The 25,726-nt window shown below is 40.0% G+C and overlaps 8 protein-coding genes and 2 long non-coding RNA genes across 10 annotated transcripts; 4 read left to right on the forward strand and 6 right to left on the reverse strand.

Moving 5' to 3' along the window:
• Positions 1–1,705: 1,705 nt before the first annotated feature.
• LOC145711019 (uncharacterized) lies at positions 1,706–5,886 on the forward strand. The gene is made up of 9 exons (XM_081788735.1): positions 1,706–1,890; positions 1,938–2,799; positions 2,990–3,539; positions 3,583–3,815; positions 3,857–3,931; positions 4,263–4,283; positions 4,390–4,669; positions 4,836–5,037; positions 5,612–5,886. The coding sequence occupies exons 1-9, from the start codon at positions 1,813–1,815 to the stop codon at positions 5,702–5,704; spliced, it is 2,394 nt and encodes a 797-aa protein (XP_081644861.1). The 5' UTR covers positions 1,706–1,812; the 3' UTR covers positions 5,705–5,886.
• A 42-nt stretch (positions 5,887–5,928) lies between these two features.
• LOC145711056 (uncharacterized) lies at positions 5,929–6,622 on the reverse strand. Its single transcript, XM_081788784.1, has 3 exons — positions 6,440–6,622; positions 6,261–6,396; positions 5,929–6,217 (listed from the first exon to the last, which is right to left on the reverse strand). Exons 1-3 carry the CDS (start codon positions 6,539–6,541, stop codon positions 6,030–6,032), a joined length of 426 nt encoding a protein of 141 aa, XP_081644910.1. The 5' UTR covers positions 6,542–6,622; the 3' UTR covers positions 5,929–6,029.
• Positions 6,623–7,989: 1,367 nt separating this feature from the next.
• On the forward strand, positions 7,990–11,910 carry LOC145695328 (3-hydroxyisobutyryl-CoA hydrolase, mitochondrial-like). The gene is given in 6 exon segments (XM_081772362.1): positions 7,990–8,152; positions 8,195–8,270; positions 8,615–8,854; positions 10,037–10,116; positions 11,077–11,458; positions 11,508–11,910. Coding segments are annotated over 6 exon segments (1,092 nt in total). The 5' UTR covers positions 7,990–8,020; the 3' UTR covers positions 11,690–11,910.
• LOC145712014 (stomatin-like) lies at positions 11,744–13,206 on the reverse strand. The gene is given in 8 exon segments (XM_081789702.1): positions 11,744–11,838; positions 11,992–12,092; positions 12,134–12,225; positions 12,351–12,566; positions 12,604–12,768; positions 12,808–12,965; positions 12,968–13,044; positions 13,196–13,206. Coding segments are annotated over 8 exon segments (858 nt in total). The 3' UTR covers positions 11,744–11,800.
• Positions 13,207–15,297: 2,091 nt separating this feature from the next.
• Positions 15,298–16,821, forward strand: LOC145703398 (uncharacterized). Its single transcript, XM_081780759.1, has 5 exons — positions 15,298–15,483; positions 15,527–15,747; positions 16,247–16,412; positions 16,460–16,592; positions 16,634–16,821. The coding sequence occupies exons 2-5, from the start codon at positions 15,673–15,675 to the stop codon at positions 16,719–16,721; spliced, it is 462 nt and encodes a 153-aa protein (XP_081636885.1). The 5' UTR covers positions 15,298–15,483; positions 15,527–15,672; the 3' UTR covers positions 16,722–16,821.
• LOC145703408 (uncharacterized) lies at positions 15,517–16,154 on the reverse strand. The gene is made up of 3 exons (XR_014134359.1): positions 15,977–16,154; positions 15,898–15,936; positions 15,517–15,844 (listed from the first exon to the last, which is right to left on the reverse strand). It is a non-coding gene; the product is annotated as an uncharacterized LOC145703408 (long non-coding RNA).
• A 245-nt stretch (positions 16,822–17,066) lies between the features above and the next one.
• LOC145703419 (uncharacterized) lies at positions 17,067–18,461 on the reverse strand. Its single transcript, XR_014134360.1, has 3 exons — positions 18,214–18,461; positions 18,019–18,173; positions 17,067–17,289 (listed from the first exon to the last, which is right to left on the reverse strand). It is a non-coding gene; the product is annotated as an uncharacterized LOC145703419 (long non-coding RNA).
• Positions 18,462–19,393: 932 nt separating this feature from the next.
• LOC145703387 (AB hydrolase superfamily protein YfhM-like) lies at positions 19,394–20,809 on the reverse strand. The gene is made up of 6 exons (XM_081780748.1): positions 20,726–20,809; positions 20,243–20,681; positions 20,042–20,196; positions 19,905–19,999; positions 19,732–19,865; positions 19,394–19,653 (listed from the first exon to the last, which is right to left on the reverse strand). Exons 1-6 carry the CDS (start codon positions 20,731–20,733, stop codon positions 19,441–19,443), a joined length of 1,044 nt encoding a protein of 347 aa, XP_081636874.1. The 5' UTR covers positions 20,734–20,809; the 3' UTR covers positions 19,394–19,440.
• A 1,743-nt stretch (positions 20,810–22,552) lies between these two features.
• LOC145711217 (uncharacterized) lies at positions 22,553–23,773 on the forward strand. The gene is made up of 5 exons (XM_081788947.1): positions 22,553–22,646; positions 22,715–22,791; positions 22,841–23,058; positions 23,103–23,451; positions 23,500–23,773. The coding sequence occupies exons 1-5, from the start codon at positions 22,575–22,577 to the stop codon at positions 23,744–23,746; spliced, it is 963 nt and encodes a 320-aa protein (XP_081645073.1). The 5' UTR covers positions 22,553–22,574; the 3' UTR covers positions 23,747–23,773.
• Positions 23,774–24,543: 770 nt separating this feature from the next.
• LOC145712015 (asparagine synthetase B [glutamine-hydrolyzing]-like) lies at positions 24,544–25,697 on the reverse strand. Its single transcript, XM_081789703.1, has 4 exons — positions 25,626–25,697; positions 25,476–25,579; positions 25,322–25,431; positions 24,544–25,280 (listed from the first exon to the last, which is right to left on the reverse strand). Exons 1-4 carry the CDS (start codon positions 25,695–25,697, stop codon positions 24,544–24,546), a joined length of 1,023 nt encoding a protein of 340 aa, XP_081645829.1.
• Between the last annotated feature and the right edge of the window lie 29 nt (positions 25,698–25,726).

The following is a 25,726-nucleotide window of genomic DNA, read 5'->3' on the forward strand; positions in this document are numbered from 1 at the left end:
GTATCATCGGTGACCTCAGTTGACTTTTTTAAACTGAGTTATATTAACTTTACAGCTGATTTTGATTGAATTTGATCATAAAATGGCGTATCAGGATCATATTTTTATCAAATAATCGTAACAAATATAATAAGAAAATTGCTAGAAAGACAAGCTTAACTGCCGAACTTTTGAACCAATAATTTTCGTCAATAAAGATTTAATAAATAAGTCGGGAATTAGAATAGGCAGCAGCTACTTTCTTCGTTGATATCAGTATTGTTTTGAAACGATGACGACTGAATATCATGAGGTTCATCCGTGCGATGCTGACAAAAATCCTAAAAAGTGAATGTATTGATTTTAGTTACGCTAGAATAAATCAGAAAATAATTTACTTCCAGCGCGTTACGCCATAAAGAAGTAAGATAGTTTGACCTATGTAGGTTCATATATAAATCTATATCTGAAGAGCAGTTAATATAGGAATATACAGGTCATTGTTCCCGCAGAATCTTCCACGCTCTTCTTTTATGATTCGACTATTATTCAACAAACCCCTGGAACCCCGCATCGATGTCGATATTAATGTTTCCCCCCTTAAAAACATATACGCGTAAATATGTCATCGTAACATAACAATATGGAAGGAATATTCTTTTACAGGCTTTTTACGAGGTAGTGATGCAACACCCCATAATTCTCTGTATAAAACTAACCTCGTTTCTCGTCTTCCGCATACACACGGATCTCTTCGACAACCAAAATGTTTCCAATCTCTCAACCCAACACTTCTCGACCTCTCCGATGCGTTTTCTGCTTCAGACGCTTCAAGTACGACCAATCTCTTCAAACTCATCTACTTGCCGACCATTCATCCACGATTTCTGCCCTCAACCATCTCCGGAACTACAGTAAGGCCACGGCAACAGACGAGTCCTGCAATCTTGCGCCAAGAAGAGTTTCAGTGATCAAGAAGCTCGAAAATTACCTGCCATGAATCTCTCTGACTGCCTGATTGAACAACATGCTATTAGCGAAATAAAACCTCAATTTTACAAAAATCCAATGTAGTCATCAACAACTATATTTATTCCATCAAGCGTCGGCAGTGAAAGATACAAGGCTTCCACCGTTTGGAGAAATACGGTCATCGGCAAGGTGGACCAAGTTTACTTGGATCGAGCTCGCATCTGAAAAGTAGAGATTAAGAAAATCAAGAGTTCAATTTTCAAACCTTTCTTCGCTTTCGCTTGAGCCTTCGTACACGCTTCTTACGCCACTTTGCACGCATTTTTCACCGACTTCTCAGTCTGAAAGAAGAAAAGTTGATAAATTTCTAACTTATTTAAAAAAAACCTAATTCATAAGAATAAGAGTGACGTACGGGAAAGACGTTGACGACAGAATATATCATGGTGGTGTGGAAGGAACATTTTATTGGGAGGCATATTTTTGGGAATAATTAACAACTCTTTTCGTCTTCTCAGATTATTAAGTAATTTTCTGTATTCAATTTGGAGAGGATTCATTTTTTTCTTTTCAAATTATAATTCGAATTGGAAAGTGCGCGCTTTGAGCCAATCAGAGGCCGCCATCCGCCTGATTTTCTCTTTCACACTGACTCAGACATAAAAGAATTACGTAATCAACTATGATGATATAACTATGAGTAATCACTAGAGAAATGGTGCAAGAAAGTTCTACTGTTCTCTGATAAGACCCTCTGGTCATACGACTTTTTCTAGTCTAAAATTTGTGAATTGAAGCACCCCAGTTTGAAAGTTAAAAATTCTAGAGATCGTTAAACGAAAAAAAGAAGGAATAAGCGAAATGGGAATGCTGCGGAGTATTCCCGAAAGATGTGCCAAGTATCCATATGAAGTTCTCGTCTTCTACCTCGTCATTCTCGTAAGTCATCAAATCCGATATAAGTAGCTCTGACGATTTCGATTCAGATCGGATTACTATCTCTTCCTCACTCAAAAGAAGCCCTCTTCCAACTTTCCTTCGACGAATCTGAGTTCCATTCCTTGATCATTGTCGCCAGATGTCTCGCCATTCTCCACACTTCTTATCAAATCAAGAAACTGCGCCTTTTTCATTCATTTTGGCTCGCCGCCGCGATGGCAATTTTCTCCCTCGTCATTTTCTCCAGTTTCGTCTTGCTCAGCAGCATGGTCGCTTCCTTCTTTCCCGACTCCAAAGTCCTCTCCTGGTCCACTTTGATCCCTCTCTGCGTTCTCGTTACAGAAATGGACTTTCCACACGCCCTTCTTTTGACTTCTTCCGAATCCGTGGCGAACAAGGAGACGATTCCACAGTCTATCGCCAGCGCCACTTCACGCCTTGGATTAAAAGCAAGTTCTACCTCTTTGCTGGACATTTTCTGCCTTGGAAGCGTCATTTTATACAACAGATATGATCTTTCCTCCAGCGGGATGAATTTCGCCCTCGCTGTCAGCATCATCTGCGTCTTACTCCAAAATTTGATCTTCTTCACGCTCGTTCCTTCGTTGACGAGCTTGATTCTCTACTGGTTCCCTAGAGCTCCTCTCAAAGCGTTAACAGACGATGGCCACATTTGTCTGCTCACTCAGCGAGCTCTCAGTTCCCTCAAATTCGGCTCCGGCTTTGAAGTATCCATCCTCGTCACTTCCACCTTCGTCCTCGCGCAATCCAAGAAGGTCTTTGGCCTCGTTCTCCGCCAATTCTGCCCATTTTACCTGCTCGACTTTCTGCGGCGAAATGTGTCGCCATTTTGGCCCAGCCGTATTTCGTTCTCCGAGACTGGCATTTGGACCTTCCTTTCCGTCTCGAGTAAGTGTTTTTCAATATGACTCACTGGGATACACTCACTAAAGTTGAGCATCATTTTCGTGATCTTAACAAGTAGTTTATTTTTTCTATAAAGAACGTTTTCTGATAAGACCCAAAATATCCGACTTATTATAGATGAGAAGTAAGAAGAATCAAAGAGAAAAATTACCAAATAATAAATATTTTTTAGTTTTCCGATACTTGATCCTGGACAATGTCCGACGATCCCGAGCTCGTCATCTTTCTTCTTCCGACAAGCCGCTGAAGAACTCCTCCGCCCGAGTTCGCCGCCAGAGCGATTCTTTCTACGATTTTGATTCGAACGAAGAAATCAGAGATTTAGAAGAAATGAAGCAGCTTCTTTCGGAGAAAAAGTGCGATCTGATGAATAATTCTGAGATTTTATTCCTTCTCAAGCTCGGTTTAATCCGGCCCTATGCTTTGGAAAAGATTCTGCAAGATGCAACGCGAGGTGTCGTTATTCGTCGAAGGTTCTTGGGCGAAGAGAAGTTCAGGTCGTTGCCATATCAGAATTACGACTTCGAAATTGCGGCGAAAGCGTGCTGTGAGAATATTGTCGGATACGTGCCCATTCCGCTGGGAGTTGTTGGTCCAATTTTGGTCGATGGACGAGAATGCAGTCCGCTTTTGGCAACGACAGAGGGCGCCTTGCTTGCGTCCGTGAATAGAGGATGTAAAGTTATCAAGATCTCTGGCGGCGCAAAAACGTCAATCTTTAGGTTAGTATTTTTGTCCTACTCCTCTTTTTATGTTTCTCAAAAGGGATGAGATGTCCCGAGCTCCGTGTGTATCCTTCCCTTCCACTGCAGCCGCCCTGGATTGCTTCCAATGGCTCGAGGACCCATATAATTTCACGATTATCAAAGACGCCTTCGAAACGACAACTCGTTTTGGGAAATTGCTGAAAGTAACGCCCTATCCGGCGGGTCGCCTCCTTTTCCTTAGATTTTCAGCGTCTACTGGAGATGCTATGGGAATGAATATGGTATCTAAAGGTAGATACAGAGCAGTTATCAACAGTTGAAAAAGTTTTCAGGAACTAACAAAGCGGTGGATACGTTACTTGGACTTTTCCCAAGCGCAAAACTGGAGTCGATTTCGGGAAATGCGTGTACCGATCAGGGTTCGGTAATTTGAGCTCACGCTAAAACTCAAGGAAACAAAGCTTGAGACTCACGTTTTTAAATTTGAGTTTTGAGAACTCAGAGATGAGAGCTCACGTGAGAAATCAATTCTGGCGATCCATGAGCCAATCAAGGAAGCGCTCGCTTAATTTGAGTTTTGAAAACTCAAAACTCTCAAATATCCCAAAAACTCAAAACTCCCAAAACTCTCAAATCTTCTCAAAATGATTTCTCAAGTCACTTTGAGTTCTCAATTTGAGGAAATTTGAGCGTCTAGCCAAAATGAGTTTTAGCTTGAGCTCAAATTACCGAACCCTGGTACCGATAAAAAACCATCAGGTAAACCGCGAATTTAACCATCCACTTGGCCTCTGAGTCAATGAAAGAAAATAAATTGTCAAGTCAAGACTTACAAGTCTTCTTCAAATATATACAATTTTTTCAGCGATGAACTGGATCAACGGCCGTGGAAAAACGATAATCGCGGAAGTTTCGATTCCAGAAAAAGTCTTAGTTGCTAATTTCAAGTGTACAGCGAAGCAGCTGGCTGACCTGAACGTCAGAAAGAACCTGATAGGGTCAAACGTTGCGGGTTCCATCGGCGGATTCAACGCGCACGCAGCCAACATTGTGGCGGCTTGCTTCATCGCATCTGGCCAAGATGCCGCACAAGTTGTTGAGGGATCGCAGACGATGACGTTATTCGAAGAACGGGTCATTGATTCAGGGAATGGGTTGATTTCACTTGAATAATAGTTTCAATAGTCAGTTAGAAAGTAGAAAGTAGAATTATTTCAATTATATTTTCTTTTAATTTGATTATTGTTTGTTTCATTTAATAAGTTTCTTCATAAAATTATTCGTTTGATAATGAAAATCAACCTCTCGATAAGAAACCTATCTCCACGCATCTGTAACGATGCCATCACTAGAAGTAGCGGCGATGGGCGGTGGAACCAACCTTGAACCCCAGAAATCCATCCTGTCATCAATGATTGGATCAGACTGCGTAGAGCCAGGAGACAAATCGAGACGGTTGGCAAGTGTGATTGCTTCGACAGTTCTCGCTGGAGAGCTGAGTTTGATGAGCTCGCTAGTGAAAGGACAAGTTCGCGATTTTTTTGTTATTTAGGAATCGGTGGATTTAAGGGACCCTCCCATTAGATACGCGAGGAAACGTGGGCTTAGGCCAAGAGCGGGAACCGATTTCAGATTTCAGATAAAAATATGCAAACTTTGCTGTCCTTTGAAAAAAGTTTACCGGCGCAGAATTGAACGCTTGTGTTTACATGACCACCGTCAAGTTAACTAGACAGTACTTATTTTGTTTTTACGTGGGGAAGTAATTTTCTTATCAAATTTGTCATCAATGATAGGTTGGATATCGTCGACCATGAATTTCAGATGATCTCCAAGCTAGGCTTACTTAGTTAGCTACGCATAAAGTGAATCAAAATCGACTATTATCGACAAGAGTGTATTGCAACGTCTCGGTTTTTAGTTTTGTAGACTCAAAGAGCATGCGGCATGCCTAATGATGGTCTTAGTACCGAAACGTTACAGTAAACTCTTGTCTACAATTATCTCCAGTGTCATTTAACGATTAATTCAAATAGTAGACAATCAATGCTAGTATTTAAGTAAAAATTAACATACAATTCTTGAACTTCAAAAAAGGCGATTTAGTCGAAAGCCATATGAAACTGAACCGAGTCCAAAAAGCAGCTCCTGTTGCCAAAGAAGAACATAAAATTCTGTGAGCGATTCTTTATTGATACTAGACTATTACTATCTATGTACTACTTTGTGTGATGCACTTTTATATTCTATCCAGTTTGCAATTAGCTTTTTCAAATTTTTCTTACTACTATTCATCCTACATAACCAACTTTTGTGTTACTGTACCTGATCCTACTTCACAAAATATACAGAAAAGACTTCATTTTTACTCCTGCCAATGATCGAGAATTTTAAATATTTTTTTTCTGTTTTATTAGGTTTTTGTCATGCTAGATTCATGAGAACTTACGTACAGCGGTGATTTTACAGAAAGGGGAACAAATTGAAATGGAGAGTAAAAGATTCTTAACAACCTAGTCGGCTGGCGTAAAAAGCCTGGACTTTTCGTGCTCGTCGGATGATTTGACGGTAGGTTTTGCCTCGTCCCTGGCAGGCAAAGTTTCGGGCCCAGCTGGAGAGAGCAGAGTTGACCTGGCCATTGAGCTTGCAAGCGTTGTCTTCAGTGAAGACTCGGGAATCCTCCAACTCAGCGGCTAATAATTAAAAATTAGTAAATGAAAGTTCTGATTTTCTTACTTTCTTCGAGGATGTTAGTAGACTTGCAATTCACCCCTGTGAAGGAACTGGAAGCCAAATCGAAAAGTTTGGTCATTCGGGAATCGAATCGAGCAGCGAAGTTGCTACCATCGGCTGGAGTCAAGGATTTGAGGGTCTAAGAATATGTTAAAATTAGCTATAAAATATAGTTTGTTTACCTCGAAATGGCCCTTGATGAGTTCAAGTCGAGCCTCGGCGTTGTCAGCGTCGAGTTCTCGGGCAGCGGCGGCGGCAAAAACGGTGACAAAGGAGAGCTTCATTTTTTAAAGTTGTTGTTTTGAGCGTTGTCGGTTGAGCTGGTCGACTCGTTGTTGAGTTGTGTTTGATGATTTGACTACAGTTGAGCGGGGCTTAAATAGCGCAAAAACGCCGCGCTCTAGCGCTACCGGAGCGCCGCTGATAATTACGCTCTCACGAAATTACGTGCGAAAATGCGATGGTCAGGCGACTTTTTCTTGATAGCTTATCAATAACGAATGATGGAATGTAAAACTATTTATCCTGGGTCTTTCTTTATCTGAATTCTATCATAGACACTTGACTTTCCGTTAGAGAGCATACGAATTAGAGATAAAGAAGTAATTATGCAGTATTAATTCAAATTCAAATTGATAGATCATCATTTTTGTGCGATGATTTGCAAAATGAAGAATTTAGAATCTACGGTGTGAGAAACTTAATTTGACAACTTGTCAAATTGAGGCTTGAAACTCTCGACCGTGATGTTCGACCTTCATAGAACACGCGTTTATAGAAACTCTTCCCTTATGTTTTACTACAAAGCGAGGCACGTTTTCAACCCCGCGAATAGCTCAAAAAATTAGTCTCTGTTCTTATTTGATCCTGTAATCCGGATCTCTTATGAATTGGGATAATATTTACGGATCTAATTTAACATGCGCGAAGGATTTTTACATCAGTCAATTATATTATAAAGTTCTCATTTGATTTTACGGTTTTTTTGTAAAAGGTTATGTTTTTACATGTTTTATTATTAAATTACTGAAGATACTTTTTGAAGGCTTTTGCTACAAATTGACGATAATAAGATCGATTTAAAACTCGTGTTAGAAATCCAAGAATTTGAAATGTAGATCAGAGTAATCATTCCCAAAATTGCTGGCAATAGAATCCTCGAGTCGTCATGAATCCGATTCTGTGATTTCTGACCGCTACCTACATTTTAATGCTATCATTGCGACAGGTTTGAGTGGCGATAACAATCCGGTCTGGGCTATTTTCACGCGGCAATCGCGAAATTAGCGCACCTATCATCTTCTCCAATTTAAAAATTATGAAATTTTTGATTTTCGCTTTCTAAAGGGTTTCGGTAAGAATGTTGTATATTTGCGTTTAAGTCATACGGGTTCGTTTTAGATGAGCTGAAAGCGAATCTTATTTAATGAGATTTTAAAAACTAGCATGAAAAGGGTGGTTATCTACGTGAAGCGGCTGTGGAAATGGCGGAAACGTGATAACCTTTTGGTGAAAACTGACAAGTGTTGAAATATGGAGACATACGGAATCGAGTTAAGAAGATAAGGAGTCCAGAATGTGTTTTGGCGAATTGGGATGAACGGTTGATCTTCGCGTTAAAGTCGTGGCCTAGCTTGTACGTTAAATCATCTTAATTCGCCACCTTGGGGATGATGATTTCAGATGGGGATTATTCTATTATTTTACAGCCTACCCGTAGATGAACGTTTAATGCGCTGTTATTTGAGTGAAGTCTGTTCAGAATGAGATTTTCTCGTATTTTGCGAGATCCGGTGAAATTCCAGCGGGCGGAAAATGTCGGAATCGTCACTTTAAACCGTCCAAAAGCGCTGAATGCTTTGAATCATCCCATCGTGAAGATGATGAGGCCGCAGGTAAATTGTTTATTTTTGTTCATATTCCATGCTATTTTAAAGCTCAAAGAATGGGAAGAAAGTGGAATCGACCGAGTCATTCTCAAAGCCGAAGGCGGAAAAGCATTTTGCGCGGGAGGTAAGGTGGGATTTCTTTCATTTTGTTAACATGGCTCCGTTAAACGTTTTCGCGGTTTTCATCCAAGGATATAAATCCGGCGAAGTTCACCTTGCAGTTGCAGCCAAAACATGATCACGTTTCTTCTTTCTGAAGAAAAAACACCCTAGCCGGAAAATCTCGTTTATGCGGATTCTTCTGTGTTTTAAAAAAATGAAAAAGTTATTTACACTAAAGAATGTTTCAAATTCTAAGATTAAAGATCTAAGAAACCCTACATTCTTTTAAATTAACTAGTAAGGGCCTTTCAAGAGCCATTAAAGCGAAAATTAGATTATAAAATTTTGAAATAACTAAAATTATAGGCGATATAAAAGATCTGACGCTTCCAACTTACGACGGTGACTACGATTCCGGCGCAAATTTCTTCCGCGAAGAATACCAACTTGACTATCAATTAGGAACGTATTCCAAGCCAGTAATCTCTCTCATCCATGGAGTGGTCATGGGCGGCGGCGTCGGCATTTCTTGCCATACGCCGATTCGAGTTGCAACCGAAAAGACCCTCTTTGCCATGCCGGAGACTGGTATTGGTCTGTTCTAGGGTCGGACTTCCTTCCTTAATTTTTTGCTTACTAAGGGTCCTTCCCTTAGTAAGGTAAGGATTTTTTCCTTACCCTTTTTCGGATTTCGGCTGAAAAAAATCCTTACCATAGTTCCTTTCTGAGTTTTCAGAGATCCTTAGTAAGGATCTTCAATCCTTAGCGATTTTTCCTTAATTCCTTTCCTTACTAAGGATTTTAAAAAGGATTTTTTCGACGGCCTACGCATTTGGAGAGCGCTTTTATTAAAAACCCTTTTCAAAAGCCTTAGTAAGGAAAGGAATTAAGGACGAGTTGTGAAGGAATTTAGGAAAAATGTCTCTTGCCAACTTACTGACTGCAAAAAATACCCAATTGTTCGAAATAAAGGGTCGTTGACTTAAATAAATGCTATTTTCATCAATAAGAACATTTTTGCGAATCGTACCTTATCAAATCCAGGGGTGACCATTCGGGCAAGAAATCGTCGGTTGGCCGTCCGAGTGCCCGGCCGAAATCAAGGGTCAAGAGTCGAGCCGTCCGAATGCCCGGCCGAGCCGAGGTGCCCGAATTGCCCGAAGTTGCCCGAAACGCCCGGTCGGGCAAGTGGCCGAAGTGCCCGAAATGCCCGAAAATGCCCGAAATGCCCGGTCGGGCAGGTAACCAAAGTGCCTCAAACGCCCAGATGAGCAATAATTTTCGATTTTTAAGTCAACAGAATCGGATTGATGATGGGATTTTCGATAGATAACGGCTAGAAAAATAAGTTTCGAGGGACTTTTGATTCAGCTAGAGGAGCAAGAGAGCAAAAATGGTTGTAAAGAAATTCTTCTTGCATTATGCAAAAATTGGCAAAATTAAGGAATTTTCCTCGACGCGGGCTTGCCCAACTGCCCGAAAGCGCCGAATTGCCCGAAAGTGCCCAATTTGCCCAAATGCCCGAAATGCCCGCTCTTGCCCGGCCTAATTTTAGGGGCTGAGCCGTCCGAATGCCCGGCCGAACGCATTTTGCCCGAAAATTGCCCGAATGCCCGATGCCCGAATGGTCACCCCTGATCAAATCCTTACTAAGGTTACTAAGGCCTTAGTAAGGAAGGCCCTTAGTCCTTCCTTAGGCCTTTCTTGATTTTCATCAAAATCAAAACCCTTACCCTTAGTAACTAAGGAAACCTTAGTAAGGGGTCCCACCCTAGGGTCTGTTCCCAGACGTCGGCGGTGGCTACTTTTTGCCGAGAATTCCAATTCCAGGATTGGGTCTCTTTCTGGGACTCACTGGACAAAGACTCAAGGAAAGAGTTGTCAATTTTGATAGAAGAACTATTTAACAGTAAATTCGACCGACACGTAATCTAATTTCAAGTACCGATCTAATTACAGTGAAAACCCATTTTAAGGCCCACCCTTTTAAGGCCACTTTTTCGGAAAGTCTCCAAAATCTGTCATCCTAAAAAAGTCCACTTTAAGGCCACTTTCTTTTATTTTTTTTTCAAAATCCGAAAGTAACAGTTTCGCTTGTAAAAGCAAATTATCTTCGACTGTGTCTTCGGCCATTTTGAAGTCGATGGCTTTTCAGTGTCGGCATTGTCTGTCACTTGAACTTAAGGCACTTCTTTAATCTCCATCGGAGTCCCAGGACGTGTTTCATCAATTTGAAGCGCCAGAAAATGCTCGACCAATTCTTCCTCTTGTTTGTCCAGAACATTTTCTGCAACATCGAAATCTTCAAACTGCTCGATTTCTTCTCGAAAATAATCCTCTTGAAGTAGTCCTGTGTTGATCCATGATCGCTTGAAGATTGCTGGGTTCAAGTGCATGAAGATTTTGCCATGAAATAATCACCAAGAGTCCAATTTAAAGAACACATTTGGAATCATACTTGGTTCGGGCGAAAGAAACATGCGGTAGACTGGGACCTTCCCCTATTAACCCTTATGATTCATTTTTGTTCCAAAAATATGGGAAAATTTGTTGTCATCCGACGAAAGGCAAAAAATATCCATTTTAAGGCCACTTTTGAAATTCGCTGTCATCCAAAAAGGGGCCTTAAAATGGGTTTTCACTGTATACTCTTGATGTTACGGCCTTCAACGTATAATTTACGGAAGCTCATTCAACGTGTTAGATTTTCTCCTCTCAGCAATTTTCAATTTCAAAAGATCAAAGCCTAACCAAAATCGAAAATGACTCAAGCTGCATTAGAACGTGATAGCAAACATACAGTTAGACAGCCACAAATAACTCATTATAAGGGCGCAGATTGCCAGCACGGTCATGTTTCTACTCATACGATTTCATCAGACAAGCTCGAGCAGATTGAGAAGTACCTCATTTCTCTCCCGCAAAACTTGGTCGCTGAAGAAATTAGCGAAGCCATCCAAAAGTTTCAAGTTCCTATTGGCGACTTTTCGCTTGCCAGTCAATTGGACAACATCGCGAAGTACTTTGACGATCCAAAGAGCCTTTTGGAGCTTGTTCAAGAGTTAGAAAGCTCTAGTGGCGAGTGGGAACAGAAAATCGCCAAGAAACTAAGATCCATGAGCCCAACAAGTCTTGCGATAACGTTCCAGCAAATTCAAGATGGAAAGAATATGAGTTTTTATGACGTTTTCGCGATGGAGTACAGACTCGGTAAGTTAAATCCCCCAATTAATATTAATTGAAAATTCGCTAAATTCAGCTTACCAATGTCTCCGCCATGAGTTCCCAGAAGGAGTACGAGCCCTACTCGTTGACCGAGATAATAACCCTAAATGGAATCCTGCCACAATTGAAGAAATCCCTGACTCGTTAATGCAGACCTTTTTCGAAGAAAAACCCAATGCATGGCACCCAACTAAGCCCTGGCAATCGAACCAATAATTATTTATACATCGTGTGTTTTAATTCATATATGCCAATAAAGAAACTATTCGATTAACATTGAAACAAGCGTATTTATTAAATTTGATTATGTACAGATATGATTTGAAATTATTCATCTTTCGTCAGGGTCGTAAAAGTCGAGTTTCCTGGAAAAAATAACGATGTTGTGAAGAATTTGACAAATCAAAATATTCATTTATTGGCTCCAATTTTGGAGTAATCTCTTAGCAGGTTATATGCGTGATTCTACGAAGCGATAAATAAAGAAAGTGCTTTCAGTTCCATTTTTGTTTACATACGGCTTCCACCGCCGCCCATTCCCTTCATCATTTCCATCGGAATTGGGAAAACGATTGTAGAATTCTTCTCAGCTGAGATTGTGGTCAAAGTCTGGAGATATCTAAACGAGGTTGCATCCATAAGTCAAGTAATAGAATTTACCGGAGCTGGAGTGCAGCGGGAGAGCTATTGATGACATCAGCGGCCTCTTTCAAGCTCTTTGAGGCATTCATTTCTCCCTCAGCAGCAATAATCTAATAAGTTCATTATAGACACGAATCGTCCTTTAAAAGTTCACGAACTTATTTTCGTGTCCGAGCAAATAAGATACTTGAAAACACGCGCAAATAATTCAATCGGAATGCGTCATTATATTTACCTTAGCTTTGGCATCTCGGGCGGCTTCGGCTTCAGCAGCCATGGCTCTCTGGAGGGATTGCGGCAGAATAACATCCTTGACTTCAACTCGTTCGACAGTGATTCCCCATGGGTCAGTGGCATCATCGAGGATCTGCAGCATTTCATTTGAAATGGCTTCTCGGTCAGAGAGAACTTCCGAGAGGTTTCTTGTTCCCAGGATGTTTCGCAGAGTTGTCTGAAGAATGAAGAACTGATTCTTATACTAAAATCACCTGAGCGAGGAGTCGTGTGGAGATTGACGCGTTTTCAACGTTCTTAACCGAGGCAATAGCATTTCCAATTCTGTAGTAGACGACGGCGTCAACTCGGATTGTGACGGAATCCTTTGTGAGGATCTCTTGAGGTGGAATGTCAAAAGAGATCGTTCGCATATCGACCTAGTCATTAGAATTGAATTAGCATTAAATCAATTCTACCTTGATAAAGCTGTCAGTGCACGGGACGATAAAGAATAAACCAGGTCCGACAGCTTTGTTGCCGCTGATTCGCCCGACACGGAAGATCACAGCTCTCTCATACTCGGCAATAATCTTGACGGCCGAAAATATCGTGATTGGGAAGAGGAGAATAGTCAAAATCGTGAAAAGAGAACAAGGCAGCTGGAGCAGCAGCCTAGTCCCTCGTCAACTTCATTATCATCGTGATTTGCAGTCCTAAAATTATGTGAAGTCTTATTCCGAAACTCAACAAGAACTTTTCAGGCCGGTGCATCAGCTAAAGTTTGTGTTTATCGTTTTAATCAAGAATTGTTGACCAAGCAAAAATTATCAACATTGGAATCAACTTTTCATAAAGTTTTCTTACACTTTAGTCATTTTATAATCTTCTTTGATTCCGATTATCTAAGCTAAAGGTAAAGTACCGCGTTGAAAGTTAAAAAAATTAAAGTTTGCTTACATTTCGATGCTCTCGACTTGATTTTTCATTCAAATGCCCCCGTGGCGAGCGCCTGTCCTAACTAAACAATGGGCGCTGGCCTGGGGCAAGTGAGCAATGGAAAAATATTCATTTCTTGGAGCTCATGGCAACGTCGGTGAATGGGAGGAAGTTTATTCTGCACAATTGACAATCGTGAATTGACAATTCAAAATTCTGCATCAGGACAATGGTTAATTGATCGCTCGACAAGTTTATGGGAATCCAGCAAGGGCAAGCATTCGATACTTCCATTTTTAGCATGGGTTATTAGAATTTGCACAATTGATAGTAATTAGTGCGGAAGACTTTCACTCCACAATCGCTTAAAAATTAACATGATTTCAATTGAGCGGTAAAAAACTGTCCGAATCGGTTTACTCTATATTTTTAGTCATGAATAAATAAGTCGTGGTTAACTGATTACTGAAACGCGAAAGTCCCTTCAATCTGTCAAGTTCCACGAAGCCCAAATTTTGACAAAACTTCACTTGCCATTTGACGTTGCCAAAATGTTTTTAGATTACCCTAGATACAGTAAGGCTTTCATGATAAGTTTTTCAATTCAAAAGTTCTGAAAACAAACCAATTCAAATGGTTCTGTTCCACCTGCAGACCAATCTGTTACGCTCTAGTTCCCCTCCGTATCTTCCTTATCGACCGTAAATCTTATTCAAGCTGAACGCTGCCCAATATAAAAAGGGGGCTCTTCCTCCGTTTCTCATCAAACTCTGAAAATGAGAATCTTATCACTTTTCTTCACCTTCTCCTTTGCATTCGACGATGTTCTGCTTTTGAGCCTGCTTTCCCGTTCTGGCTCTGACTCGCAAAACAACCAGATGAACTCGATTTTGCCTCTACTTCTTCTTGATGACACCAGCTCTGACAATTCGGATTTGATGCTGATGATGCTCATGAATGGTGGAACTCAGAGCATGGACCAACTCCTCCCACTTCTTCTTCTTGGTGATGACGATGATTCCTCTACTGACATGATGACGCTATTCATGCTCCTCAGCAATATTCAGGGCAACTGTGAGGTAGACACAGCTTCTTCCCTCAACAATCTTCTTCCTTTCCTTCTTCTTACAAACTCAACCGATTCTTCTGACTCGCTAATGACAATGCTCATGTTTTCGATGATGGGTGCTGACAGCTCTGCAATCAATCCCTTCGTGATGCTTTCTTTCGTCAACAACGACGACAGTTCTACCTTCGAGTCCGATAGTCTCATTCAAATGGTTCTTCTTAGCTCTTTATCCGGAGGCTTTAGCACCCAAGAAGGATTCGACAACTCATTCAACCTTCTTCTCCCTCTTCTCCTCGCTAATGAGACCACCACATCTGGATCATCTCTCTTGGTTCTCATGATGGCCATGCAAGGCAATGCGCCAAACAGCGGATTTGGAAACAACATGCTCTTACCTCTCCTTCTTGCTGACTCCACATCATCGAACGAGAATCTTCTTTTCTACATGATGATGTTCGGCGGTGATTTCAACTCTGGAACTTGCAATCGAGGTCGAGTCGAACTCCCGAAAGAAGTTGCCCAGCCAATTGTCGTTCCCCAGCCTGCTCAAATTGTCCAGCCGGCACAAGTAGCACAGCCCGCTCAACAAGTCGCCGCGCAGCCAGTTCAGCAAACCGTCCAGCAGGTCCGCTACGTTGACACTGTTGTTCAACCAGGTCAGCAAGTGGTTTACAAACAAGCCCCGCCTGCATACGTCCAAAACTTGAGAGATGTCTACTATTACGACGATTACGAGATGTACGGAATGCCAGCCTACGGATTCCAAAACCCTTACATCCGAGGAGGTCGAGTTTTCTTCGGATAAAATCAAGCGCGAATACTTTTCATCCCACTTCTTTCTTTTCATTCTATATTTATTACTTCGAATTCATTTTCAACCTGTTTCCCGAAAATTTATGCATTAGTCTTACAAAAATTGAAATAAATTATTTGAATAAAAAATCTTGAAAGAGTGCAAATATTGAACCAATTATCCACTTTTTGGACAGGAAGGCACAATGGGCCAAACAAAAACGTCACTTCTGACTACTGTTACTTAGGATACGAGAATAATTTATGTGTTGATTCCAATTTTTCGCCGAATTTATCGAAAAATGGCATCTCAAACAGAACTCGAGAAAGAAATTGAAGATGAAATGAAAAACATGTAAGAGGCTATTCGTAGGATCTCATTTATTTATTCATTCAAGTCGAATAATGGAAGCTTCAACAAAGCAGATGCAGGGCAATTTGAAAAAACTGGAGAAAGAGAAACAAAAAATTCAAAAGGAAGAAGATGACTTAGGTCATTATTGGTTCTAAAAATTTCTATTATCGTGAGAATTTGCCTGAAACCATGAATAACGCAAGACAGTATGAAACTCTTCGAAAGAAAAATGACCAACTTGAGGCGAAACTAGCACGTGAACAGGTTAGATTTTTGCTTTATTTAGTTGTTTCTCATGAAATCCGGCTGAAGACTATCCAATGTAAGATCGCTTCGTTTAACCCAGCCAAGGGGGTTCATTCTAAAACGCGTTGAGTTGTTTCAACTGCGTAAAAATTCGAGCTTGTAGCTTACGGTCTGTCTCCTCTCTTCACCCAGCCTAGGGGGTTTATTCTAAAGCCACTAATTTTTCTTTATTTCGATTGACACTTACGGTCGGTTTCTTGGCGATCGAGTGATCACATCAGGGCCATTGATACCTTGTACTTTACTAGGGGAAAGCAAGTATCTTGGAAGCATCATGTCCATGATTAGGAACTGGGCAAAAAGATTAAAGTTCATTTCGTATCAATGGCTCCGGTTTGAATGCTGCCGCGGTATTTATGCGTCGAAAATCAATTATTCAAACCTAAATTGAGGACATGAGCATAAAATAACATCTGTATTTATGAGCTAAATGGCACATTAAAACATTAATTTATAGAAGTCGGCTAAATCGTCATCAAGCCAAAGCAAAGACCTTACTGTTGTACCGGCCAAGACTAAATGGCTTCCGTCATTAGACTTCACAGATGAAGAACTTGCAAATATGACAGATAAAGAAATCAACAGTCTGGTAATCAAGCTGGAGCGGGAGCAAAAGATTGCAGGTAGACTTGTCAAACCCTAAATAAAAAAAATAAAAAAAAATGGAAAGATGGCAATTTGAAAAACTCTGAATGGAAACTTGATCAAGAAGCAAAACAATACTTTGAAGCGAAAAATAAAGTAGAAGCTGCCAAAGTAATTGGAGTCAAAGCAAATCAAGATTTTAAGCGACATCAGCAACTGTAAGTCGACGAGTTTTACCCAAATGATAAATTTCGCTAAGAACGCCTGTGGAAAGCTCTACTGGAAGAAGTACCGATAGTCGAGCTTCGATGCATTCGAAAACTTCAAAATCAAGAAACGGTTTTTAAGATATTTTATATTTGTGTGCAGATTTTGAGTTTTCAATAAAATCTTTTACTGTTTCTTCATCCATCGTTGAATACTTTTCCAGACCAAGTCGGGATTAGCATGGAACATGTTATGCCCGTAGTCAGAAAAGTGTTCGATTTCGACATCGCCAGAGATATATTTTCTTTCATTTTCCGGAAGTTCTTTGATAAGTGCAATGTCTTTGTCGCCCCAGAGAATCAGCACATTATGCGGAATCTTAACATATTTATGGCCGGACTTGAAGTTGAGTTTAAAGATCGCTTGACCTGAATTTTATCTAAGACAGCACATTGTCGTAAAAATTTAAAACTCTTTGGCTTGTGTTTGACTGCATGTTTGAGTGCGACTCGGCCGAGAGCACGATACCAGTTTATTGGCTCCGTAAATGGACTCGGTCTTGTTCGAGCTCCCATTCCCGTCATCACATCTTCGACATCCTCCCTATGCGTTCCCATTCGTCTGAGAATAAATTTGTGCAAAGCATAATCATTAATTTTCCACACTAGTTCTGGAATTATTGGGAGTTAGAAGAAGTAAACATAATAGCTGAGATGATTTCAAAAAATATTTCGCGGGCCCGGAAATCGTCGAAAAACTTCTTGTCTAGTTTTGTAGAGCTCGTCGAGACGAGTCGAATGATATATCAAACTCCTGATAGTTTTAAGATTTTCCGTCAAAAAAAGTGATAAGAAGGTGTCTTATCAAAAATTTTCTGACCAGCGCCGTTTTTGTTCTAGAAAAGCTGAGGTCATGCTTGACCCCGAAAAATGATCCTCATGATCTGTTCTATTACAGCAAAAAATTTCAGCTCGTCCTTACATATCCTGCTGTGCTTATCAGCGAAAAATCAAAAAATTAGTGCATTTTGTTGTCGCTGCACGTTCCTAATTTCTGGCCCATTTCTAGTCCCATTTCCTTTGAAAATGAAATTTAGCGATAAAATCGGCTGTGTAAATGATGGGTGGTATGCGGTCAGGCTGAAATTTTTTGCTGTAATAGAACAGATCATGAGGATCATTTTCCGGGGTTAAGCATGACCTCAGCTTTTCTAGAACAAAAACGGTGCTGGTCAGAAAATTTTTGATAAGACACCTTCTTATCACTTTTTTTGACGGAAAATCTTAAAACTATCAGGAGTTTGATATATCATTCGACTCGTCTCGACGAGCTCTACAAAACTTGACAAGAAGTTTTTCGACGATTTCCGGTCCCGCGAAATATTTTTTGAAATCATCTGAAGAGTTATTGATCGAATGTTTTCTAAAATGCGCTCACCTAGCAAATGTTTGTTTCCTATTGCTCAATGCTGTCTCAATGTATGCAGGAAGTGAGACTGAATTGAATGCAATTATCCGCTCAACCAAATCCGGACGAGTTCGCGCCAAATGGAAGCCTACAAGTGATCCCCAGTCATGAATAACGAGTGTGACCTTCAATGGCATTATCGTTTTTAATTATTTAGGTTTTAACCTTTCTTCCTGAATTGATATTTTCAATAAATGAAGCAACGTCATCTCGAAGACAATCAAGCGCAAAATCATCGACCTCATCAGTTTTATCCGATCTCGTCTGTCCGTAGCCTCTCTGTGCTGGCGCAAACGTGGTATGGGGTGATTCTTCGGCAAGGCCGAAGAATTGATGCTTTCACTAACACTGATTCTTCGGCTAATTGAGAATTGCCTTGAACCGAAGGATTAATGATAAACTTGACAGTGATTCTTCGGCAAATTTTCTAGAATCCATTATCAAAATTCTTTTGATAAATCTTTGATTGTAAAAAATGAGTCATAACTTAAGAAAAAAGACATTTTCTAGAGAAAAACTTATTTTAGCAATAAGTATTTTCTATAATTTGAGGCTAGTGTTAGGGGGCACTGGGCAAAGTGACAGAACAAACTCACCCGAGGGGGATAGGCTAGGGTTAGTTAGGGTTACTGAAGGTAACCCTAAGTAACCCTAGACTAGACCCCGGCATTTTAGGACCTAAGGGGCGGAGCCCCGTGGTAAAGGGCAGAGGAATCTGTGAATAAACTCACCTTAGCCGAAGAATCAGTGCATCTTCTATCACTTATTCTTCGGTTTTTGCCGAAGAATCAGTGTTCTTACACGCATCAATCCTTCGGCCTCCAAGCCGAAGAATTAGGCCGTATCACCGGCGCAAAAGTTTGGAATCCTTCTCCCTGAAATTTGAGCATCAGTGGGATCCAACTTGTGGGTGAATCTGGGAAACCATGGAGGAAAACAGCGATCTTTTCCGTCTCTTTCGTGGAGCTTAGGTAATCCATCGTGAGACCTGTTTCTGTTTCAAGAAATCGCTGGGTGAGAGATTTTGGAAGTGGCTTTGGTTTTGTCGGGAAATCTTGTGACTTTACCCACAGTGCTGATTTGAAAGCAAGATAAAGGGAGAGAGGGATTCCCATTTAACCTCCAAGAATGATGTTCATGGTCCATCTTGCGAAAAAGAGGAGGATACTAAACATAAAATTCATACTTTTCGTTGCAGTCTCTATTATCTTCCTAGCTTAAATAACTTACTCTTGTATCATTAAAAGTTTTTAAATAAAATCTATTCCATTCAATTTGACCTCGATTTTGCTGTATATTTTAGCATGATTTCGTCTCGTTTAAGAGATGTCTTGTGTAAATATGCTCAAGTTACATATTTTTATTCATTCGTTTCGCAGATTTAAAGATATTTTATTGTTTCTTCAGCCATCGTTGAATACTCTTCCATACTATTTCGTGGTTAGCATGGAACATGTTATGACCATAGTCAGGAAAGTGCTCAATCTCGACGTCACCAGAAATATACTGTCTTTCGTTTTCAGGCAACTCCTTTATAAGCGCTTCGTCTTTGTCGCCCCAAAGAATCAGCACATTATGCGGAATCTTAACATACTTATGGCCGGACTTTAATGAGTTTAAAATACATTCAACGTCTTTTATGCAAAATCTTTCTAAACGACGTCAAATTTTAGAACTCTTTGCCTTATGTTTGACTGCATTTTTGAGTGCAGATCGGCCAAGAGAGCGATACCAGTTCATTGGCTCAGTAAACGGATTCGTTTTTGTTCGAAGACCCATCCCAGAAATCACATCTTCGACATCCTCGATTTTAGTCCCTAAAATCTTAATAGCGAACAGGGATTTTCTTTATGTACCCATTTGACAGCAAATCGCTTTGAGAAGAGCAAAATCATTCATTTTCCACATCAACTCGGGAAATATAGGGAATTGAAAGACGTAAATGTAAAAGCTAAAACAGTGTTAAACCCATATTTTTTTTATATCAGGTCACCTGGCAAGAGTTTGTCTAACATTGGTCAATGCTGTTTCATTGTATGCAGGAAGTGAGACTGAATTTATTCCAATGACTCGTTCAACAAGTTCTGGCCGAGTTCTCGCCAAATGGAAGCCAACGACTGATCCCCAGTCATGAATAACTAGCGTGACCTTAGGATAATAAAATCATAGAATATTGAATTATTTAGATCTAAACCTTTTTTCCTGAGTTAATGTTTTCAATAAATGATGCAGCATCATCCCGAAGGCAGTCGAGTGCATAGTCCTCGATCTCATCCGTTTTATTCGATCTTGTCTGACCATATCCTCTCTGCGTTGGCGCAAAAGTCTGGAATCCTTCATTCTGGAATTTTAGCATAAGTGGAATCCAGCTTGTTGGTGAATCAGGGAACCCGTGCAAGAAGACGGCGATTTTGTCAGTTTCTTTCGTTGAACTGAGATATTCCATCGTAAGACCTGTTTCTGTTTCAAGGAATCGTCGGGCGATTGATTTCGGAAGTGGCTTTGGTTTTGTCGGAAAATCTTGTGACTTAGCCCAAATCGCTGCCCTTATTGCCTCAAATAGGAAAATAGGCATCCCCATAAAACCGCCAAGAATGATATTCACCGTCCATCGCGCAAAAAAGAGCAGGATTCTTAAATTCAAAGTAAGTTTTCTTCTTCTTTTCTAATTACATACTCTTGCATTTTCGAAAATTTTGAAATCAATTTTTCTCCATGAAGATTTGTGACCTCGATTTCAATGAAAAATATTTGCGCACGATTTTATCTATTGTGTAAATATGGTCTAGTTACATAATTTTACGATCCTTGAGTTCAAGGCCAATTTTATTGAATGGCAAGAATGAATGGTTATTTGAGGATGTTACTGTAAATGGGCTCAGCCAGCGACTATGAAAACAGTTTATCCGCACATGACCACAAAAAATAACAAAAACTCAAAATTAAATGTTTATTAAGGAAAGGGAGGCAAAAAGTGTCAACTATATAAATGTTAAATGTTATCTTTCTCGATACCAAGTCTAAGTATTGGTCCTCAAGGAGGCAAGTAAAAAATGAAAGTTGCATTGAAGGTCAATGTATTCTGTTTCTTTTTGATAATCTCTGGAAATGCTTATATTCCGAGAAGAATGCTTGAGGAAAGATTAAGGCAGCATCAGGTTCGAAATAAACATTTTATAATAATGACCTTTTACTAGAGAGATGCAAATTATCCCGTCATGGTGAATGTGGGAAAGATGAAAAACTTGATGAAGCAGTACCGTTACTTATCAAATAACAAAATTGTTAAAGTGAACAATATTGAAGAAAATGAATCTGCTTCTCCTCTTGACTTCGCCATGGGATGATCCTTCTGAAGCTTTTTAATAAAAAAACTGTTCGTAAATTATTGTTATTATTATAATTTTAAATTATAAATTTTATAAACATTGATGACTATGTTTCTCTTTCTCGAGGTGATAGCTGCACTGTGCTATCAGCCTGCACATAGAGGTCTAACTTCGTTGCCTATGAATGAGTTTGAAGTTCTCGAGCACATTCTTTAATCAAAATTTTTCGAATCTCTTCACATGGATCAAAAAGACCGCAAAGTAACTCAAATCGGTTTCCGATCATCAAAGGTGAAGATCGATCTTAGTAATTGCCTTCACGACAAGTCATGTTGCGATGGTTATTCCTGTTCTCTTTGATCAACACTTCACCACTCTGTTTCGAAGTGTGGCGAAACAAACGATTACTGTTTTTACTGGAACAACCCCAACAGAAATTCATCTTGCAATTGCAACACTTGTACAACGTGTCAAGTAGTCACAAAGACGAAAAGCATTATTGCAAGTACTACCGAGGCAAAGGTGTATGATAAAATCTCGACATCTATGATGATCAAGCAGGGGCTAGGAGGTTTCGTCGTGAGTCAAAGACCTAAATACGGATTTCAGGTAAACAAACTGAACAGATTTATGATATATTCGCTGAGTACAAAGCATGATGGGGCCCAATAGTCGGGGTAGGCAGACAAGTCCTTCGACGCCGCAGTGCAGGGACCGATCACCATCGACACAAGCTTCGAAACATCTGTCGATTTCACCTGCGATACTGGCGTTCTCCCGGGGCACCAGAAGAACATCATTGCAAAAAACGATGAGCACCACGAAGGATACGATGTTAGAAAATGGTCTGTCCTGATCTTCTATATGAGAATTTTTCTACTAAAATGAACGATCGAAAACGTGCGTGAACGTAGTGAAGTTCTACGGATTAATTTTTATGATTCTCCAACTTCCTGAAAACAAAGTGGGTATTTGTTATGGATTCGGATATGTTTTTATGATTATTTGCTGACATTTTCTAATTGTTCACCAACGTGCGTTTGTTTTGGCCCAAATCAACCCAGCGACGTTTTTGCTCTACGATTTCGATTCCAGAGAAACCGAGCTGATTATGAATGTTAACCAAGCTTTGGCATATAAACTCGCGGTTTCGCTCCATTCTATCAGAAAAAATATTTTTCTTCTTCACTTTTAAAAATGAGGTTTTTCAACGTCGCCGCCCTTGCTTCGCTTGCAACGGGTTTATGTGTATGGAGAGACGATTTCAAGGTAAATGAGAGAGAAATAGAGAGAATTATGAAAAAAGCGAGAGTATGCAAATAATTTGACATTTTTAGCCAAATAAATGCGTCGATCTTACTTTCAAGATGACAAAGACCAACTCCTGGGTCTGCAAAGATTGCTTCAACTACAGGTAACGCGCGAAGATTTATAAATCTTCTCAATAACATTCATAATTAAAGAGTTGAATTCAACACGCAGGCAGTCAAGATTAAGTGGTGGTTTACGAACAGCGATTTCCTCTATATGACTTTTGACAGGCCGGTCAGTTTTGTCACGGCGGCTCATCCTGTGAACGACGTTACTTTCTTCGACGAGGATGATCAGGGCCGACAACGGTACCGAATCGGGTTCAAGCCTGATTTCTTTCCTGGAGACAATCGAATCGACTTCAACATCCGTGAGTTTTGCTGGATAATGAACATTGCTCATTTTTCTTTTTAGAATTCCGAGAAGATAACCTCACATCTCATGCAGTTGCGCTCATCGTCTGTCCATTCTGCTATCCCTTCCCTGACTACATCGAGGTCTACACTCCTGAACTCATCAAAGACGAAGTCCAAAAAATGAAGGAGATTGTGACAGATCTCATTCCTGGGGGAATCCCGAGCTTGTCAGACCCGAAAGAAGCGACTTCCTCTGTCGTTACTAAGATCGACATCGTCAAGTTTTCAGGCAAGATTGATAAGGTCCTCAAATTCTTCGAGATCGACGACGTTCTCGTTGACTCCAGTTTCATGTGCGTCCAGCCTTACAACGAAACTACCTATCAATCCGATGGTTACAACCAATGGTAAGATATTTAAGCTGATTTCGACAAATAATCTTAATTTTATTTCAGGCTTTTCCAGAATCAAGATGAGCTTGAAAGACTTTCAAACAGTGATGAGTTGAAAGATATCTGCGACTTGGTCCATCTCATTGAAGCCGGCATAGAAGCGATGGCACAAACGTATGCCTGCCTGGATATGCTTCCCGATCGCTGGCAAGACAAGCTCGACAACAAGATTGCCAAGATCAGTAATGGTCAAGGCAGGGAATGCAAGAGGCTTTACAGGCGATTAGAAAGAGAGCAAGCAACTAACTAATATTTCATACCATACTGTCAATATGAGAGCCATCACTGTACAAATTACAAATAAACTTTATTCGTTAAAAATCTGATTGTACATTTCTCCGAATTCAGAGGTCAAAATACTCTTTGAACTCGTTGAATTTTGAGACGAAGATCGAGAAAATGTCTCTTTTATATCTTCGTCGATCAAAATCTGGTTTTTCTCAACATAAAGCTCAAGAAATTTTTCCGAGAAAGATGCGGGTTCCGTGAAGAAGCGTTTGTCTTCTTCATTTGTGAAATTGAAGGTGTCCCGAAAGAACTGATCAGGATAGTTAGAGATCTAAAAGAAAGTCTTGTTGAGCCACTAAATAGCACTTAATTGTCCAAAAACTTATAACATAGTGGCAAAACACGTCTAACACGCAATTTGCAAATAATTCCAGACTTACGGGAAGAAATCTCTCTTCGATTCTTGAAACGTATCGAACAAGGTCTATATCTGAAAATGTCTATAAAACCACGAATTCATGTTTGATATATTATAAACCTAAATACGGAATTCTTGCTTCTACATTGTTGTAAGCCGCGCTCTTGTTCGCCACGATAGAGCTTGATTTTGCATCGCTCCTAAATCGGATTTGCTTCACTTTCATTTTTTGCTTCTTGCCTGATGATTTGCTTTGCGGTTTCAGAAAACCGCTCTTTGTTGTTCAGCTTTTGTAAAAAATCAAGACCGCCAAAAACTTCGCGGCCAGTTGTAGGGGTAACTATCATTTTCAGTCCATGTTCGTTTGCCTTTTTTGACGCTATAAAGTGGTTATTAAAATATTAATCAATAAAAAAGTTGCCGTAGTAAATCGTAGAGCCTTCAAAAATCTTTGCTGGATCAGCTGATTCAATCGCGTACATGATATCTTCTATGTCTTCAAGAATTCGACTCGGAGAAATAGTAATAGCGTGTAAGTCACAACCATATTCTTTTTGCAATTTTCGAATATCATCATCGCTGTAGAAAAAATCGCCATGAAGTATGATCGGGAAAATCCTCTTCTTATCGTTGACTCGACCTTGAATCGCGTGAAATAGCAGTTCTGCGTAAATTGAACCGTCAAGAAGGACTGCAAACGGAATCTTCTCGGGGATGATGCGCTCAACAGCAATGCAGAATTTCGTAAGAATTTCTTCAGTACTCCAATTTTTTATAGGAGCAAAAGAGTGCTGGAGCGGGTTGTTTGGAATTGTCTTCACTTGTTTCGTCTGTTGTATTCTGTCGATCAAATAATATTTCCCGATAGGAAAGTCAAAGATTTCATCCATATGCTCAACTTGGTTCATCAAGCCCTTCTTTTCCGAAGCGAACCAAGATTCTCCATTCTTATCTTTGCAGAAATGAAGAGGCACTTTTCCACCAAAATCTCGGCCGATGATGACTTTTTGTTTCTTCATATCGACCAAGATAAAAGCAAACATTCCAACAAGGTCGACTTTTTGAAGAAAATTTGGACCGAAAGCTTGGTAACACGTTATGAAAGTCTCGCAATCGGATTCTGATCTCCTTTGTTTATCTAAATTACTTTGGTGATAAATTCATATAAACTTATTTTACTGATCGTGGGGTCGATCTTATCCAGCTGTTTCCAGATAGATTTATAGTTGTAAATTTCTCCATTAGCGATGCAAACGATAGATGAGTCATATGAACTCAGTGGCTGCGTTCTGAAAAAAATAAAGTTTGCTAAATATTTAAACGATTTTCGTACCCGCTTGTTCCACCAACAAATCCGAGCCTCAAGTGGCCTAGAATAAAGTTTTCGCCCCAATAGAAGCCTGTCGAGTCTTGACCTCGATGTTCCATGCAATCAAGCTTCAAGTGGCCAATTAATGAATTTAACTGTTGATTCAAAATTTACGTTTTCAAGAAAGTTTTTTTCATAATTTTCGGGATGTCCTTCAAGTCCAAAAACGGCGAGAATTCCACACATCTATTCTCTTAGTTAGGAAAAATTGCTTC

The sequence above is a fragment of the Oikopleura dioica genome, chromosome 1 (assembly GCF_907165135.1).
Source record: "Oikopleura dioica chromosome 1, OKI2018_I68_1.0, whole genome shotgun sequence".
Taxonomy (NCBI): Eukaryota; Metazoa; Chordata; class Appendicularia; order Copelata; family Oikopleuridae; genus Oikopleura; species Oikopleura dioica.

Excerpts from the sequence above, each read along its gene's own strand:
- LOC145711019 (XM_081788735.1), top strand. The coding sequence starts at position 1,813 with ATGGGAATGCTGCGGAGTATTCCCGAAAGATGTGCCAAGTATCCATAT. Across the intron at positions 3,932-4,262 it reads GTCGATTTCGGGAAATGCGT|GTACCGATAAAAAACCATCA; the intron begins GTACCGATCAGG and ends TACCGAACCCTG. Across the intron at positions 4,284-4,389 it reads TACCGATAAAAAACCATCAG|CGATGAACTGGATCAACGGC; the intron begins GTAAACCGCGAA and ends CAATTTTTTCAG.
- LOC145711056 (XM_081788784.1), bottom strand. The coding sequence starts at position 6,541 with ATGAAGCTCTCCTTTGTCACCGTTTTTGCCGCCGCCGCTGCCCGAGAA. Across the intron at positions 6,397-6,439 it reads TCATCAAGGGCCATTTCGAG|ACCCTCAAATCCTTGACTCC; the intron begins GTAAACAAACTA and ends ACATATTCTTAG. Across the intron at positions 6,218-6,260 it reads TACTAACATCCTCGAAGAAA|CCGCTGAGTTGGAGGATTCC; the intron begins GTAAGAAAATCA and ends TTTAATTATTAG.
- LOC145703398 (XM_081780759.1), top strand. The coding sequence starts at position 15,673 with ATGAATAACGCAAGACAGTATGAAACTCTTCGAAAGAAAAATGACCAA. Across the intron at positions 15,748-16,246 it reads CGAAACTAGCACGTGAACAG|AAGTCGGCTAAATCGTCATC; the intron begins GTTAGATTTTTG and ends ATTAATTTATAG. Across the intron at positions 16,413-16,459 it reads GCGGGAGCAAAAGATTGCAG|ATGGCAATTTGAAAAACTCT; the intron begins GTAGACTTGTCA and ends AAAAATGGAAAG.
- LOC145703387 (XM_081780748.1), bottom strand. Across the intron at positions 20,197-20,242 it reads ACATTAACTCAGGAAAAAAG|GTCACGCTAGTTATTCATGA; the intron begins GTTTAGATCTAA and ends TATTATCCTAAG. Across the intron at positions 19,654-19,731 it reads AAAATGCAGTCAAACATAAG|TCCGGCCATAAGTATGTTAA; the intron begins GCAAAGAGTTCT and ends AACTCATTAAAG.
- LOC145711217 (XM_081788947.1), top strand. The coding sequence starts at position 22,575 with ATGAGGTTTTTCAACGTCGCCGCCCTTGCTTCGCTTGCAACGGGTTTA. Across the intron at positions 22,647-22,714 it reads TATGGAGAGACGATTTCAAG|CCAAATAAATGCGTCGATCT; the intron begins GTAAATGAGAGA and ends TGACATTTTTAG. Across the intron at positions 23,059-23,102 it reads TCGAATCGACTTCAACATCC|AATTCCGAGAAGATAACCTC; the intron begins GTGAGTTTTGCT and ends TTTTCTTTTTAG.
- LOC145712015 (XM_081789703.1), bottom strand. The coding sequence starts at position 25,697 with ATGTGTGGAATTCTCGCCGTTTTTGGACTTGAAGGACATCCCGAAAAT. Across the intron at positions 25,580-25,625 it reads AAAAAAACTTTCTTGAAAAC|CTTGATTGCATGGAACATCG; the intron begins GTAAATTTTGAA and ends GGCCACTTGAAG. Across the intron at positions 25,432-25,475 it reads TTTGTTGGTGGAACAAGCGG|AACGCAGCCACTGAGTTCAT; the intron begins GTACGAAAATCG and ends TATTTTTTTCAG.